At 44.7% G+C, this 17294-nt stretch overlaps 2 protein-coding genes across 2 annotated transcripts; both read left to right on the top strand.

Moving 5' to 3' along the window:
* Window positions 1–5110: 5110 nt before the first annotated feature.
* Window positions 5111–5824, top strand: LOC136548751 (F-box protein At1g47056-like). The gene is made up of 2 exons (XM_066540167.1): window positions 5111–5134; window positions 5285–5824. The coding sequence occupies exons 1-2, from the start codon at window positions 5111–5113 to the stop codon at window positions 5822–5824; spliced, it is 564 nt and encodes a 187-aa protein (XP_066396264.1).
* Window positions 5825–14979: 9155 nt separating this feature from the next.
* Window positions 14980–16742, top strand: LOC136551964 (transcription factor bHLH94-like). Its single transcript, XM_066543490.1, has 3 exons — window positions 14980–15631; window positions 15737–16171; window positions 16538–16742. Exons 1-3 carry the CDS (start codon window positions 15194–15196, stop codon window positions 16637–16639), a joined length of 975 nt encoding a protein of 324 aa, XP_066399587.1. The 5' UTR covers window positions 14980–15193; the 3' UTR covers window positions 16640–16742.
* Window positions 16743–17294: the final 552 nt, after the last annotated feature.

Here is a 17294-nt window from a genome sequence, read left to right on the forward strand (position 1 = left end):
AGTAGAGAGACCAAAGGGACACAATGTAATTGGAACTAAATGGGTCTTTAGAAACAAGTAAGATCAAGATGGGATAGTAGTAAGGAACAAAGCAAGATTGGTAGCACAAGGCTATAAACAAGTTGAAGGTCTTGACTTTAGAGAAACATATGCCCTGGTTGCTAGATTGGAAGCAATTATAATCTTGCTAGCCTATGCTTATGCCCACAACATCAAACTCTATCAAATGGATGTCAAGAGTGCATTTCTCAGTGGTTACATCAATGAAGAAGTATATGTTGAGCAACCTCCCGGTTTTGAAGATGACAAGAAGCCCGACCATGTGTACAAGTTGAAGAAGACATTGTATGGCTTGAAGCAAGCACCTAGAGCATGGTATAAGAGATTGAGGGACTTCCTACTCTCTAAAGGGTTCATGATGGGCAAGGTTGACACCACTCTTTTCATCAAGAAGATTGGAAAAGATTTATTTATGTTGTAAATCTATGTTGATGACATCATATTTGGATCAACCAATCATGACTTTTGTGATGAGCTTAGAAAGATGATGGCTAATGAGTTTGAGATGTCCATGATTGGAGAGTTAAGTTACTTCCTTGGTCTTCAAATCAAGCAATTGAAGAATGGTACATTTGTGAGTCAAGGCAAGTATATTAAGGACATGATCAAGAAGTTTGGCATGAGTAATAGCAAAGCCATTAGTACACCAATGAGAACAAATGGTAACTTGGATAGTGATGCAAGTAGAAATATGGTGGATCAAAAATTGTATCGGTCTATGATTGAAAGCCTACTCTATATGACCACATCAAGGCCGGATGTCATGTTTAGTGTATGCATGTGTGCAAGATTTCAAGCCTCACCAAGAGAAAGTCATTTAAAGGCTACAAAGAGAATATTAAGGTACTTGAAGCATACACCAAATGTTGGTTTGTGGTATCCCAAAGGAGCAAAGTTTGAGCTAGTTGGTTACTCTGACTCGGATTATGCGGGATGCAAGGTTGAAAGAAAGAGCACCTTTGGCACATGTCAATTGTTGGGAAGATCACTTGTTTCATGGTCATCAAGGAAATAAAATAGTATTGCATTATCAACCGCCGAAGCCGAATACATATCCAGCGGTAGTTGTTGTGCACAAATACTTTGGATGAAGGCCACTTTGAGTGATTTTGGAATCAAGTTCAAGAAAGTGCCATTGCTATGTGACAATAAGAGTGCAATCAAGTTGACCAACAATCCAGTTCAACATGCAAGAACAAAGCACATTGATGTCCGCCACCATTTTATAAGAGATCACCAACAAAAAGGGGATATTTGCATTGAGAGTGTAGGCATCGAAGATCAACATGCCGATATATTCACCAAGCCATTAGATGAGAAAAGGTTTTGCAAGCTAAGGAATGAGTTGAACATATTGGAATTCTCAAATATGTGTTGATGTACCCCCCCCCACTTATATGACATGCCTCTCCTTCGAGCAATCCAAGGTAAAAGTTAATTCGCATGGCATACATCCTTGCTAAGGTCATGTTTAGTGCATCTAGACATCTTTCACATTTAATAGGGGCATTCATGAAAATCAAATGAATTTAATGATTGTATGGTACCACTATTGCTTCTATGCTTATTTTGATCTAGTGGTAGCATATGACATGTTTGTGGGCTTGTAAACCTAGTGTTTAATCTAGAAAATGAGCTCTAAGTGTTTAACTCAACATGGTACAAGATAACCCTTATTTGAAGGTATGAAGAAGCTTGTCGTTGGATCAAACCGAGTTAAATATCTTTGGCAAGTATTCTAGATTGAACCAAATTTAGGAAAATAATCCTCACCCCATTGATTGACATTGTTAATCCTAACCTATCTCTAATTTAAGCCTTTGTGGTTATTGATGACAAAGGGAGAGAAATAGTGTACAAAGATAGTGAAAAGACAACAAAGGAAGATAATTTGACATAGGGGAAGAGATATGATAAAGAAAGGGGATTAATTAAAATTTTGAGCACACAAGTAGGGGGAGCAAGCTCATGAACTTGTATGGTGCATTCCATATGTTTGCTTGCATGGCACAAGCTTTAAATTTCAATATCCATGTTTGTGTGGTGTATGCTAGTTGTAGGTTTGAATGATGAAATGAAAATCTAGCATGCATAGGTTATGTTGTAGGTTTGAATGATGAAATGAAAATCTAGCATGCATAGGTTATCTAGTGATTTCATTTCCAAGTGGTATCGAGCTAACCATGGTGCTAAGGATGGTATAATGGTGCACTCTGATTGGTATCACACTTCAAAGGTCCATCTTTTATACCTTAGCATCATTTGGTAGACATTGTCTCCTATATTTCTTATCTAAGCATATGTGCAAGCTTCAATCCAAACTCTTAGCACATATGTAGGGGGAGCAATTGCTACCATATGGAGTTCATAAAACCTGTCTATATTCTTTTACACATGGTAAATATGCTTGGGCAAGGAACATAGATTCAATTGAAGTTCAATTCATATCTTTGTGAAAGGGTTGTCATCAATTACCAAAAAGAGGGAGATTGAAAGTTGTAGTTTGGTTTTGGTGAATTGATGAAACCCTAAGTGCTAACCTAGTTTATCAAGTGATCATGAGATATGTAGCACATTCCAAGTGGTGAAGCAAATGATGATCATGACATGATGATGGCGATACAATGGTGATGATCAAGTGCTTGGACTTGAAAAGAAGAAAGAGAAAAACAAAAGGCTCAAGGCAAAGGTATAAGTGGTATGAGCTATTTTGTTTTGGTGATCGAGACACTTAGTGAGTGTGATCATATTTAGGTTCGATAGCCATACTATTAAGAGGGGTGAAACTCATATCGAAATACGGTTATCAAAGTGCCACTAGATGCTCTAACTCATTGCATATGCATTTAGGATCTAGTGGAGTGCTAACACCCTTAAAAATATTTATGAAAATATGCTAACACATGTGCACAAGGTGATACACTTAGTGGTTGGCACATTTGTGGAAGGGTAAAGGAGATAGAGTTGAAAAAGAGTTAGTCATGCTGGTCACGTAGTGACCGGACGTTGAGGTCCTATGTTCGGTCAGTGGAAATAGTGAAGACACTGGCGCCGGTCTTTGACCGAATGCTAGGTCACTTAGTGACCGGACGCTGATGGGGTGTGTCTAGTCCTGCTAATGTGGTAGCACATAGTGAAGAGGGTGACTGATCGGACGCTGGGTGAGTCCGATCAAGGGTGACCGGACGCGTCCGATTGTGAAAAATCATCTCTAGATGCTTATTAGAAACGACCAGACGCTGGGGTCCTGTGTCCGGTCACTTCGAAGCAACGCGTCCAGTCACAACTTAAATGTGCCGATGACCATTGAGATCGGACGATCAGCATTTGAAGTAGGGGACACGTGGCACACATCACGTGACCGGATGCTAGGGTCCAACGTCCGGTCGATCTGACCGACGCGTCCGGTCGGACCGTGTTCAGTGTAGTGGGGAGCCCAATGGCTTTATTTCATGGGGGCTTCTATTTAAGCCCCATGGCCGGCTCAAGCTCACTCTCTTGGCCATTTGTATTGACATAGCAACCTTGTGAGCTTAGCCAAAGTCCTCTCACTCATCTCCATCATATGTTCAACATCTTTGTGAGATTGGGAGTGAATCCAAGTGCATTGCTTGAGTGTTTGCATCTAGAGGCACTTGGTGTTCATGTTTCGCTATGGGATTCGCTTGTTACTCTTAGTGGTTGATGCCACCTAGACATCTTGGAGCAGCGAGGAATGTCGAGTGGAGGTTGGTGATTGTCTCTGGCTCCGATCGTGGTGATTGTGAGGGGTTCTTGACCTTTTTCCGGCGGAGAGCCAAAAGGTACTCTAGTGAATTGCTCATGGCTTGTGTGATCCTCATCTTGTGTTAGTTGTGTGGCACCCTATTGAGGGTTTGGTGTGTGATGCCAATTAGCGCATGAACCTCCAAGTGAGTGAATCGCCACAACGAGGACTAGCATGCCGGCAAGCATGTGAACCTCGAGAAAAAAATCATTGTGTTCATCATTTTATTTTGAGGTGATTAGTCTTCATTGGTATTCATTCTTGCGATTGATTGGTTCACTCCTCGACATGATAGTATAAACAAATTGCTCACTCTCTTTACATTACCGCAAACTAGTTGTCAAGCTCTTTAGTGTAGCTAGTTGTGAGAGCTTGTTAGTTTTGTTAGTGTGTCTCATTAGTTAGCCTTTGAGAGCACACTAATTTAGTGTAGTGACATAGCTATTTTGTGGATAAAAACTATATAAACTAGAATTGTGGTAGGTGGCTTGTAATTTAAGTAGGCTAGCGCAACACTTGCTTCGCCTCATAATTGTCTAACTGGTTTGTTAAGTGTTGTTGTAGAAATTTTTAATAGGCTATTCACCCCTCTCTAGCCATTAGGACCTTTCACTATAGCATAGCAATCTACACGATCCAGACATACTAGTAGGACTCATATGATGATGATATATATATATATGCAAGTGGTTTTCATTCAACTCCTTAAAACTTAATGCACAAGCATAAATTAAAGTATAAAATAATAGGGGTTATGCACCGGGGCTTGCCTGGGTAAGATATAACCAAAAGTTAGCATTCCATCATGGTGACATGATCATCAAGGCACCATCCTTTCCGCTACACTGATCATCTCCATGATCCATCGTTGTTCCTGTTATGATATACGTGGATGCAATGCAGAGACGTAAATAATCAACGGCAACCGAAACTCTTAGAAATACGATTACGTCTCGCAAGCTAACAAGATAGCTCTAATAACTAACGTGCTAGGGTACGTATCCATGTTGTCGAATAAGGCGTTGTTTCCTAGAAAATGTTCTAGTTTTAAAATCCTAAGGTGTTTCAACATTTTATTGATTAAATATATATATTCGAACTAGGGCTCATTTAGCTACCTTAGCATACTAATTATTAGAGAGAATTCCTTATTTGACATCAGATAAATGACCCGTTCCTTTCTTGGCCCTCAAAAAAAATCTGTTCCCTATTTGACGCCGAGTTCAACTTTCATTCCTTATACGACACTCCGTTGGATTTTCCATCCGTGAACCGTTAACTGCCATGCGAAAAGACGATTTTGCCCCTGTGGGCCCCACCACCCTTCTCCCTCCTCTCCTCCCCTTCCTTGATAGATCCGTCACCACCCCATGCCCCATGGGCTAGTGCCCCTCCATCCCGCGCCGCCGCAAGCCCCCGCTCCTGCCTCCGTCTCCCACGCTCTTCGTGCCGCCATAGGTCCTCTCCTCCATCGTCGAGGCCACCGAGGAGGACCACACCGCCAACCTCCCTGAGGATCTCCTCACCCTCGTCTTTGGTCTCCTTGGCTCCGGTGACCGTAGGCGCTGCTCCCTCGTGTGCCACCGCTGGCTAGCCATAGAGGCCGCCTCCCGCTTTCACCTCGCGCTCGACGCCAGGGCACCGCTGCTCGCTGACTCGACCCTTCCTCGCCTCCTCGTGCAGTTCCCCACCATCTCCAAGCTTGCGCTAAAGTGCGACCGCTGCGCTGAGAGCAAGGGTGACCCAGCTCTCGCACAAGTTGCCGACCGCCTCGGCCCGGGCCTTCATCACCTCAAACTCCGCTCCCTGTGTGTGGTCATCGATGATGGGGTCACCGTGCTTGCCGCCGCGACCGCTAACCTCCGTAAGCTCTTCGTCGGCTCCTGTGCCTTTGGAGCCAAGGGAATCGAGGCTGTCCTCCACTCCTGCCTCCACCTCGAGGAGCTGTCCATCAAGCGTTTCCATGGCCTCGCTGTGGCAGAACCTCCTAAATTATAGGACCCACATGCACTTGTCACTGTCTAATAATCTTTGACAACTAAGCATATGTTCCTAGTAACTTAAGAAGTCTGTCGGGTGTCCTTGGGGAACCCTGAATCATCCACGATTTCCGAGTAGGATCACATTACAGAGTCATTGCAGTATTACAACATTTATTCAAATATAGACATCAGAGTAAAATAGCAGAAGTCTTATGATATCTTAGTTTACAAACCAGTTGTTTCAAACCTTACAAACTAAGTTTGATAATTATTACAAACCATATTAGTAGTGGAGTGGCATAATTAACATAAACATAACACACAAAATAAAACTACCCTGCCCAAGGGCCACCCATTTACTTCTCATCGTCAGATCGAACAATAGTCATGCAGCATGATCCAAAACAGATCTGCTCATGAGGCTCACCTACAACAAGGGTCAATGAACCCTGAGTACAAAAGTACTCAACAAGACTTAACCGAAATAAGAATTTATAAACTCAGGAATGCAGGCTTAGGGATTCAAGGTATGGCTTTAGCAATAATCAAAGTTCTTTTACGTAAAAGCTCTTTAACCAAATTCTTTACTTCAAAGGTAAAACTTGCTAAGTACCACATATGAATCTACCATGATCCGTAATGAGATCATGAACTTCATATCCATCTCTTTCTCAAACCTTACTCAAATTCTAGTTATTAATACTATGATGATGAATAGTGAGTTAAGTCTCCATAACCGAGGAGCAACGACGATTCGAACCGATTCTAAACCCAGCTAGGAATTCCAGACCACACGACATATGTAGGTCTCCGACCTACATATACCAACCTGCACTCAGATCCTCTAAAACAAGAACGGGGCCGTGCCACCTGAGAATACAGTACTCCACCAATCTAGCCCATGGCCATGTGGGTACACGCTACTCTCGCCATCTCTCCACTCCCAGTGCGCGAGTAGCCATTCACATACTAGAATCACCAAGTTAAGGCTTACCGGAGCATGTGGTTAGTACTATAAAGTCTCACCTCATGCAATTTAACAACGGTACGGACCTTAATTGACACAGACGGAAAGTACCCGCTCACAAGACCTCCATGTCTTGTGGCTCACACACACCGAGTCTGCCTGGTCTAGATTTATTTCTTCCCGTGCTTATATCTCATGATAACATAAGTAACCAAAGATCCATTTAAAATTCTCAGGTGACAGGTAATCACCCGGCTAAGCATGACTAAGCATAACTAGTCATTTATAAAATAAAACTGATAACAAGGTAGATATGGAACAAAACAAGGTTGGTAATGCATCAATTAGGTTTCCACATAACTCCTAATCACTTAATGTAGTATAGAAAAGAAAAAGAGAAATTAATTTGTAAAACAAAAGGTAGGGTTGTATGCATCTAGGGCTTGGCTTCGTTGACGGAAAAGTCCGGTTCCTGCGATGTTTCACAAGTATTTGATTGGACCTCAACAGATGGATTAACCTCCTCCGCAACTTCATTAACTACCATGTGTTCACCTTCGTTCACTACACGTAGTAACAATGCCATGTTTAACATGATGCGAAATACGAAACATGATGCTCGATGATGGATGTAAAAATTAACAATTCGAATACAACTTTTCGACGCAGTACAGTTGCAAGTCAAACTAACCAAATCTTTTTCGTACTACTTACATCAATTGCTAAAGATCATTATCAACTAATGACCCAAGGACATCACTCAATCAAAAATTCAATCAAAACTTAAATCATTAAAAGTTACTATTTACTTTTATGAATTAATTATTTAATTAAGAATTATGAAATAAATCAACTTGTTCCAATTGACCCAAATTTTTTTTGTAAATGTTCATTACATGATAAGTAAGTGGCAAAACAAATTTCATAATTTTTGGACAATTAAATAAGCCTAGAAAAATCATGGAAATCCATTTATTAATTAATTGAGCAATTTTCATCACATTCAAAAAGTACTAAAACATTATTTCATATTTTTCTTAAATAATATACATCACAGAGGAGTCACACAAAAATTTTCATAATTTTTGGAGCTATAAATAAATCTACACAAAAATAACAAAAATAGACACTATTCATTCAAATCTAAAAAACAGAAATTCATTTTGAACTACGCAGTCACTGACATCGGATCCCGCTTGTCATCCCTAACCTCGCGCGGGTGACCACAGCGGCGATGGCTCTGACCGGTGATATCTCGCCGACGGCGAGACCTACGGTGATGACCAAGGTACCAAAACACTACCCTTGACTAAGCGCATCGATTTGGGGCACAAGCCGGACTAGCTATGGACTGGACCAAGCACTACGCCGGCCATGGCGGCTACGACAACGTGAATATGCTACGCTGGCGATGTGAGACTTGTAAAGCTTAAACAGATGGCCCAGGAAGCACCAGCAGCTCACCCCAAACGTGACTGAGCAGAGCACAAGGCCGAAGGAGCACTGGAGAAGTGGGTCGACGTTCCGAGCAGTCACGGCGGAGCAGACCGTCGTCGGTGGCGATGCTCCGGTAGCTATGGTGGTCAAAATGAGAAAACAATGGGTCATAGAGCACCACGGCATCGTGGCGAAGCTAAAGCAAGACTCAGCAGGGGCAGAGGCGCACCGTAGAGCTCTGGCCACGGTGAGGCGAGCGCGACGGCGACGCTGCCGGCCGCGAGGAAGAAGAGCGCGCACAACAGTTTCCCGGCGAAATCAAGCTAAACTGGTGGGTTGGCTAGGCGTGTAAGATCAAGGCGGAGCTATAGCAAGCTTTTGCGGCGACTGGAACACGCTGAGACGACGGCACAAGCTCACCGGAGATGGACGGTGGCGACGGAAGAAAACAGAGGAAGAGAAGAGAAGAACGACGGCGATGCTCTGGCTATAAAGACCGACTAGGAAGCATAGAGAAGCCACGTAGGAGCCATTCCCGCACCAACGCAATGCCAAAGACGGCCACGACGCGCCTGGAACACCGAAGAAGGCCCGCCGGCAATGTAGCTTAGACGGTGAACACTGTTCACAGAATTTACAGAATTGCCCCGTTTTCAAATTCAAATTACTCCCAAATTTGTGTAACAACTTAAAAATCTCCAAAAATAAAAGTTGTTCAAAATTCAAAGTTCTACAACTTTTCTTTTATAACCAACCCCAAATTCAGTCTACATTTTAAAATGAACTTTTGAATTCAAATAAGTGACATTTAACAAATTACGCCTTTTTGAATTACTCCAAATTTTTCATAACAACTTTGAAATCTCCAAAAACAAACTTTGTATAACTTGACAAGCTCTACACTTTTGCTTTTGGGCTCAACCCCAAAATATGCTTAGATTTTGAAATGAGTTTTAAGGGTAGGATTTAAATGCTGAAAATCAGGGTTTTCTCGAAAATTCAAAATCCAAACAAACTTTGAACTTGAGTCAAACAATACAATTCAACACATACCACCTCAATATAAACTTGTTTTAGTATATGCATCTCAAAGTTTTCACCAAATACCAAATGCTTTACAATGCATATGATGACATGTCAAGTTTTAGTATTTAAACACCCGAGGTGTTACACTCGCTGAGTCAGAGCCCATTTCCGTCTCCACCGCGGGCATGCTACTTATACAGGCGCGGACACATCTGGAGAAAGGGAGGAGAGGAGGGAGAAGGGTGGTGGGGCCCACAGGGGCAAAATTGTCTTTTCGCATGGCAGTTAACGGTTCACGGATGGAAAATCCAACGGAGTGTCGTATAAGGAATGAAAGTTGAACTCGGTGTCAAATAGGGAACAAAATTTTTTGCAGGCCAAGAAGGGAGCGGGTCATTTGTCTAATGTCAAATAAGGAATTCTCTCTTTCTTATGGAGGTACAAAAATTACAGTGAGCACCTAATAATATTAGGAATTTCCCGTGAAAGTTTCAGAGCCAAACTATCACCAATTTATCATAAGAATTCCTACAAGTTTATATCTTACAATATTAAGCATCTCAAATTAATTAGATAACTCCTAAAAATATTATAAAATAATGTGAATAAAATATACTAGCAGATAGATCATAATTTTAGGAACATAACAAAATTGGTTTCACAATTTTCGGTTAACTACACAATTTTATATTGAATTTACAACTTTACCTTAGAAACTAAATTAGAAAATGCTTTAGAAAACAAAAAGGGCCGGTGGCAAACATTCAGCCTAGCAGGCGGCCCAACGCGGAACACGGGCACGCGCAGCAAGCCGGCCCTGCAAGCGGCCCAACGCGGGTTCCCTCGCATGCGCTGGCTATTTTGTAGAAAAGACATTGATCTATCAATTTATTACATGGCACTATGCGCACTATTCCTACCATCAGTAATCTTGCAACCAAGCTCTCGGATATTTTCACCTTTACCACGTGGAGGTCCCTAGGGATCCCCGTGCTCGTTGGCACGGCAGCCGTCAGCATAGGGCGATTACGCCGGGCAACCTAGGCTTGCAACGACAGAAGTAAGGGGCCGACCACCATCTATGGCTAAACGTGCAAGGATGGGTGGCGGTTAGGGACTCGGAGGCACACTAGTGTGAACTGCAGCGGCGATTAGCTATCCACGGCGGTGGCGTGACTGTTTCGACGAGTCTAAGAGCTAACAAGATGATAGAGATTGCGAGAGTGCATAAAGGGCTTACCACGAAGCCAGCCGTGTAACCGGTTGAGAAGGGGAAGGTCGGGAGAACCTTGGCCACATGCGCCCGCACCGCGTGGCGACGCTCCGACCTGGTCACCGACACGTCACCACATTGTCGACGAGTTCTCTGACCAAAATAGTGCAAGCACCTGATAGAGAGAGTTAAGGCGAGTTCGAGGATACGAGCAATTGAACCGCTACCGACCCCTCGGGCCTTACCCCTAAATCTACCGGCTCGACGACGCGCCTAGCCGGCGGTGAGCAAAACACCGATTTGTTGGTCGGCAGTGCTCGACCGGGCTTAAGAAGGATGGGGTGCCTAATTTACTTCCTATACTACTCATGGCACGAGGAATTGGACTGGAAGCCCGAGTTAGGGATTTAGAAGGGAATGGTGCGCTACCGTTGCAACATCATGGCTCGTGGCCTCGACTTAACACGGACCAGCCAAGACATGACGAGGGCACAGCCGCGTGGGGACATGACCGTGGAGGCTGTAACAGAGACACGTCGGTGAGTGAGGGGATAACAACGGAAACGGGACAAGCAAGACCGCCAGGCACAGCGCCCCAAGGCGACAACAACGCGTGGGTGGTAGGGCAGTGGGGCGAGATCGCAGCGCTATGAGATGGCCGAGGCAGGTAGTGACTCGGTGGGTAGGTGAATTGAGCGGCAAGACAAGCGCCACGACAACCAGATGGTGACTGCCGCGGCGTCAGCTTGGCCCCATGCATGGCCAGGCTGGCAGCACGCACATGACAGAGACAGTGCCATCAGACAAGGCCAGGCAGCGACGTAGGATTGCAGAGAGCGCGGACACGATGGCAACGTGATAGCACCGGCAGCAGGGACACGCCCACATGTATGATGGTGAGAAGGACAACAGCAACACCACAGCATGAGGTGAGAAGGGCGGCGACGGGGGCAGTAGCGCGACAGCGAGGTGGGGCAGCAGCGCGATGGCTAGCAGCTATAGGGTGATAATAGCGGCCCGCTAGGGCCGGCCACGGCCAGCCAACGACCAGACAGGCCGACCGGGCTCAGCACCGCGACACGCGGAACGTGGCCAACTGTGCGACGCTGAGCGGCCACGTGAGGTGACCGTGCGCATGGGTTAGGCATATGGCGTGCATGAATTTTAAAGCGCGTCTAAAAACTAACCTAACATAGTTGAAGCTAAACTACCTCGACCATGCTAATGAGGGTACATCAGTCTACAATAAGGATAAAAAACACAACATTGACCTTTAGCTAGATTTTCATGAGTTAATTCACCAACATAGCATTGTTACACTATTTTCAAACTTAAAATTTCTTCCAAGTCTTGAGCTGAATTTGACTTCAAGTTCCATTTCCAAGCCATTAGAAATACTAGCTAGTTATATTACTTTTCTACAGCAAGAGGTGCATTGTCATCTATAAAGTTTGTACTTTAAACCTTATTTAGGTGTCACACACATGTTCTATAATACTTTTGCACAATAAAATTGGTTTTCCACCCTACTTGACATAACATGAGTTATTGAATAAATTTCTATTTAACATTTTTATTAGTCATTTTAGCCTACAAGAAATTTATCAACACCTTCTATCACATGCATTATTACATAAACATGATGCTCATGACATGATTTAGTAGTTTGTTTAGGGCATAACACCGAGGGTGTTACACTAAGTCGTCATAGACATCTTGTTGTCGATGGGCACGTCACTGGTCACTAAAAGAATAATGTCATTAAATTCTAGAGTAAGAGTGTGTTTGGCAGCGAGGACCATTTCAAATTCTTAATAGAGTCACTAGAATCGGTACCAAACATCATAAAAAGACAGAAATACTAAACACCACACGAGTGTTTTAGCAACCATAAACACACAAATTTGAGTGTGCGTCTGACGTGTAGGGCCACACCCAACTCTGATTCTAAAAGGGAAGCGAACGGATCCGCCTCTCGTCCTCTCGCCCACTCGGCCTCCCCGATGTGCCCTCCCTGACGTGGTGCCTGCCCGGCGAGCTCTTGCCAGCGGCTGGCGGCTGAGCCCAACTCTCTCTCTCTTCCCACGACGCCCGACAAGCTCCTCCCCGGTGACCTCCACCGTGAGCCCCACCGGCGCCCGCGTCCCCTCCCGCGCGCAAGCTCGCTGGCCATGACGGATCCGGCCACGGCCATAGTGGATCCGTCGAGGTAGGTCTTCTTCTCATCCTCCTTGTCTTTCTCCTCTTCCTCTTCCTGGATCTGTGCTGACCGGAGACGGATCTGTCCTAGCCAGAGACAAAGACGGCGGCGGCGGTGGCTATGGTTCCGGCGAGCCACTCCCCAAATTTTGTCCTTGTCCTTTCATAGAAAAAAATTGTTTCTTGTGTTTTGTGCCGACATAGCCGCGGATTTTGTTACTTGTGATTTGTGCCGACATAGCCGTTGCCAGGGGGCGAGGCGGTGGATGGCGGCAGGGGCGAGTTCTGTAGTGCGTCTAGAGGTAGAAGAAGGCTAAAGTCTGTTGGATCTTTATCCTATGCTTAAAAAAATCATGTGTTGAAACTGCATAAAACACACGGTTGTGTAGTAGGCAGACTCTAAAAAGAGGGAAACATTTCAGAGAGAATCACTTTGTAACCGATTGTCATTTTGTACTAGTACGGAGAAACACTCAAAACCTAGTTTATCCTGATTCTAGTTCTAGTGCCAAAAATCCAGAGAGCTAGCCAAACGGACTCACGAAATGACTCTAATACATCAGAGAAACATTTATACGAGAATCTGAAACCCTACCAATCGCGCCCTAAATCTGAATATAGTGAGCCCCTGTATCAAATCAATGACTTGAACCCATGCAGGTAAGTTCCATTACAAGGACTCCAACCAACTAAGCTAATCTCAGTTCGCCACTTCCTTAGACTTTAGCCACCATTCATAATCATAGTCAGTAGATATATATCTTCTAAAAAAAGACTACCATCAGCTCAGCTTACAAAAGATAACATAATGTACAAACCCCTCTAAATTTATACAAAAATTACCCCCATGTACCATTATGAAAACAACAATCTAAAGTAACTATTTGAATTTGCATCTACATTACCCACCCTGCCATTAAGATACATAATCTAAGTAAACTCTAGATTTTTCTCTAAGTTACCTACTTTGCAATTAAAATTATAAATTCATGCATGATAGCACAACCCATAAATATGTAATTCTATATAAACATGTAATTCTATGTTGCAGCAATCGTGAAAATGTTCCTTTAACAACTCATATACTAACAATTCAAAGTTATATTAATACAATGATATCTTTGAAAATATTTTTGTAGGTTTTTACTATAGATAATCTTATAAATGTTTTTAATTATTATGACATATCTATATTGTAATGCAATTGTAATCACTTCATTTCTTATTAAAAATACTATTACACAAACAATTCTTTGAGGAAGAAATTAACATCTTGAGTAGTGTGGACCAAATGTGGTCATGGCATATGGGTTATGAACTTCCTTTTGTTTGAGAAGTTTCCCTTTTGTTAAGGGTTAGCGCTTCCATCAGTAATTGTTACTATCTCCGTGAAATTTTTCGATGTTTTAGTTTTGTCCTAACAGAACGACAAAGTTTATAAAGAAAGAACACTAATATTCATATTACCAAATAAGTATTATAAATTAATCATGAAACATCTTTTCATAGTATATCTATATGATATAGTAAATGCCGATAACATTCTCTATAAATTTGACCAAACCTAAGATAGTTTAAGTTATGACAAAACTAAAACATCAAGTTTTTTGTGATGGATCGGAGGTAGTAGATTGCAAGAGAAATTAATAGCCAAAGCATATCTATATAGATTTATTTTAATTTTGTATGAGATATTTAAAGAGAAATTTATGGTCAAAACGTATATCTAATGTTTTTTTTTTATCTTAGTAGACTGTTAATAAAAGTTAAAACAAGGGAAGGGAATGTAATGGGTGCATGGACTAGTCGACGTAGCTGATGGACAAGAGTGGAACGACGTTTCTACACTTGAAGGACACGCTTTTGATCCCACATATGCATAACTGATAGACCTCTACTATCCTCATCCTAAAAAATGTAATTCTAGTTCAGTTCTTAATCATCTAAAATGTGACCATGTGTATAGAGAAGAGTATCAATATATTTATGAAACAACATGGATATACTATAATAATAATTTTAATCATAAATATTGCTATTTTTCTATAAATTTAGTTAAAATCAAAATTGTTTTGTCAGAATCGCATGGAGGTTGTAGTTTATTCCTCCCATTCCGAGCCTCTCCATCCATTTCACAATATTTTGGCACAACTCGCTGTTTTCCCAGCTGAAGCTGAATAGTCCCATGTCTCCATCAATCTGTTCCCCCTTTGCCCATGCCGGACGCCCCATTTTTGGCGCCGTTGCCAGGCGACCGAATCATAGCCTAATCACACCAAAACCACCCTTCCAAACCCTCTTTCTTACTCTCTCGTTGCCATTCCCGATTCCCGAACGCGCAGCGGCGCAGGCAGCTGTGTTCACGTGCCCCTCCAGTCCAGCCCCGTAGTGCCACAGCCTGTTGCTACAAGAAGCCGCCACAACCACCGCTCCGAACGGCTCACCGGCCGGGCGGCGATCCCATAACTTTTCTCGGATTCTAGCTCGAGTGAGTCTGCACACGCTGCTGCTGCTGGTTTCTTGAGAGGCGAGACCCTGAAGGGATGGCACTGGAGGCCGTGGTGCTTTCCCAGCAGCAGTCGCAGCAAGGCAGTCGCTTTGGGTGCGGTGCCATGGCAGCGGGAGGGCCTTGGAGTGGCCTGTTGTTTAGCGGAATGGAGGCGGCGGTCGAGATGGGTGGCGCCGGCGCCGGCGGCTGGAACGCGGCCGCGTGCTCGCCGCCGCAGCTCCTGCAGGAGATGGGTGACAACCCAGCTGCCCGCGCCATGCCCGGTGCTCGTCAGGATGCCCCGGCACTGGCTGTGACGGTGACAGCGGCGGCCGGAAGAAGGAAGCGGCGAAGGACGAGGCCAGTGAAGAACGAGGAGGAGGTGGAGAGCCAGCGGATGATCCACATTGCCGTGGAGCGCAACCGCCGCAAGCAGATGAACGAGTACCTCGCCGCGCTCCGCTCCCTCATGCCGCCCTCCTACACGCAACGGGTAACCGCCGAGCTTCGATTTCCATCCCATGCACGCCCTCCTAGTCCTAGCAATAAATCAATCTAGCATGATGCGATGCACCAAATAAACTGAGCGTGTGTGCAGGGCGATCAGGCGTCCATCGTCGGCGGCGCGATCAACTTCGTCAAGGAGCTGGAGCAGCTGCTCCAGTCGCTGGAGGCGCAGAGGCGTTCCCGGCGGCGCCCTGCCGACGATGTCGATCCCGACGACGCAGGGCCGTTCGCGGACTTCTTCACCTTCCCGCAGTACTCGATGTGCGCTGTCGTCGCGGCCCCAGAGGACACCGACCACCGTGAGGGCGCCGGCTTAGAGGAGGAGTCGTCCGGGTCGAAGCCGTCGGCCGTGGCCGACGTGGAGGCGACCATGGTGGAGAGCCACGCGAACCTTCGGGTGCTGTCCCGGCGCCGGCCGAGGCAGCTGCTGCGGCTGGTGCTGGGGCTCCAGGGCCACCGCCTCACCGTGCTCCACCTCAACATGAGCAGCGCCGGCCACACGGTGCTCTACTCGTTTAGCCTCAAGGTACGCCATCCACGACCTTCTTGCTACATTTCCTCGTAAACAACTACAGGCAGTAGATATACAGTATGTTCCCTCGTAGGATTCGGGGCTGACAAGCCCGACTCTGGCCGAAACCAACAACGTACATAGCTCTCAGTCCAAGGAGTATAGTACTCGTACCTGGTTCGCAATACCACGCTTGGATGAAGTCGGGAGTCAAAGTTGGTGCCTAGGTTTCCGTGCCTGTTTTGGACCTTGCATTGGCTCCAACAGCTGCTCCAAATTCCCCCGCCAGTTTACTTTATCGTATGGTTTAATATCATGGAGCAGATCAAGGTTGCATTTCTTTGACTTTTCTGCTGAGGGATCATCATATGGTGAATACAGGTGGAGGATGATTGCCAGCTTACCTCCGTGGATGAGATTGCAGCTGCGGCTCATCAGATTGTCGAGAAGATCAATGAAGAACAAGGCTGCAGCTTAGAATAGGATCAAGCCCGTGCTTTCTTGCATGTAACTTTTCTTTAGCTCCTGTAGCAAGTGAAGTGATTCCCTTTGTGCAAACGAATAATGTACTAATCAGCCTAGCTGGTCTTTGGAACAGTAGTATGCATAACCCCTGTCTTTGTCCATAGATGATGTCCATGGCCGCCAGGCATGCAACGTCCCTCCTCCTCAGTCTTTGTCGAGAGCTCTGGCTACAGAACAGCTCCAATTCCATGGCGCCGTGGAGACGTTGAGTGGAATGGAGAACAGCTCCAATTCCCTTGTGTCCTTGTGGGTGCTACCGTGCTGCCATGTTCTGATGTTCACCACGCGATCTGACGTTACTGGCACTAGCAGGTGCTGTTTCAGACCTGGAAGAATTCTGTATTTCTGTTCCCCTTGTGAAGCACCACCGCCCCATGCCAAAACGCCAAAAGATTCTCAACTCATGTCATCCTGTGCACATGGTTTGCAAATTCCTTTCTTGAATTTCCGTTCTGCTCCATTCTTTAAATTTTAGTGGCGAGGGGGGAATGTTAAGCTGGTGCAAAGCATATTCATGCTGCGGTCATGGGCCTCTTCGTTTGAACTTGTCAACCGGCTTATCAGCCAGAATCTATAGTATTTTTCTCTCACAACAAAACAGTTTCAGCCGGCT

Source organism: Miscanthus floridulus, chromosome 4, assembly GCF_019320115.1.
Source record: "Miscanthus floridulus cultivar M001 chromosome 4, ASM1932011v1, whole genome shotgun sequence".
NCBI lineage: Eukaryota > Viridiplantae > Streptophyta > Magnoliopsida > Poales > Poaceae > Miscanthus > Miscanthus floridulus.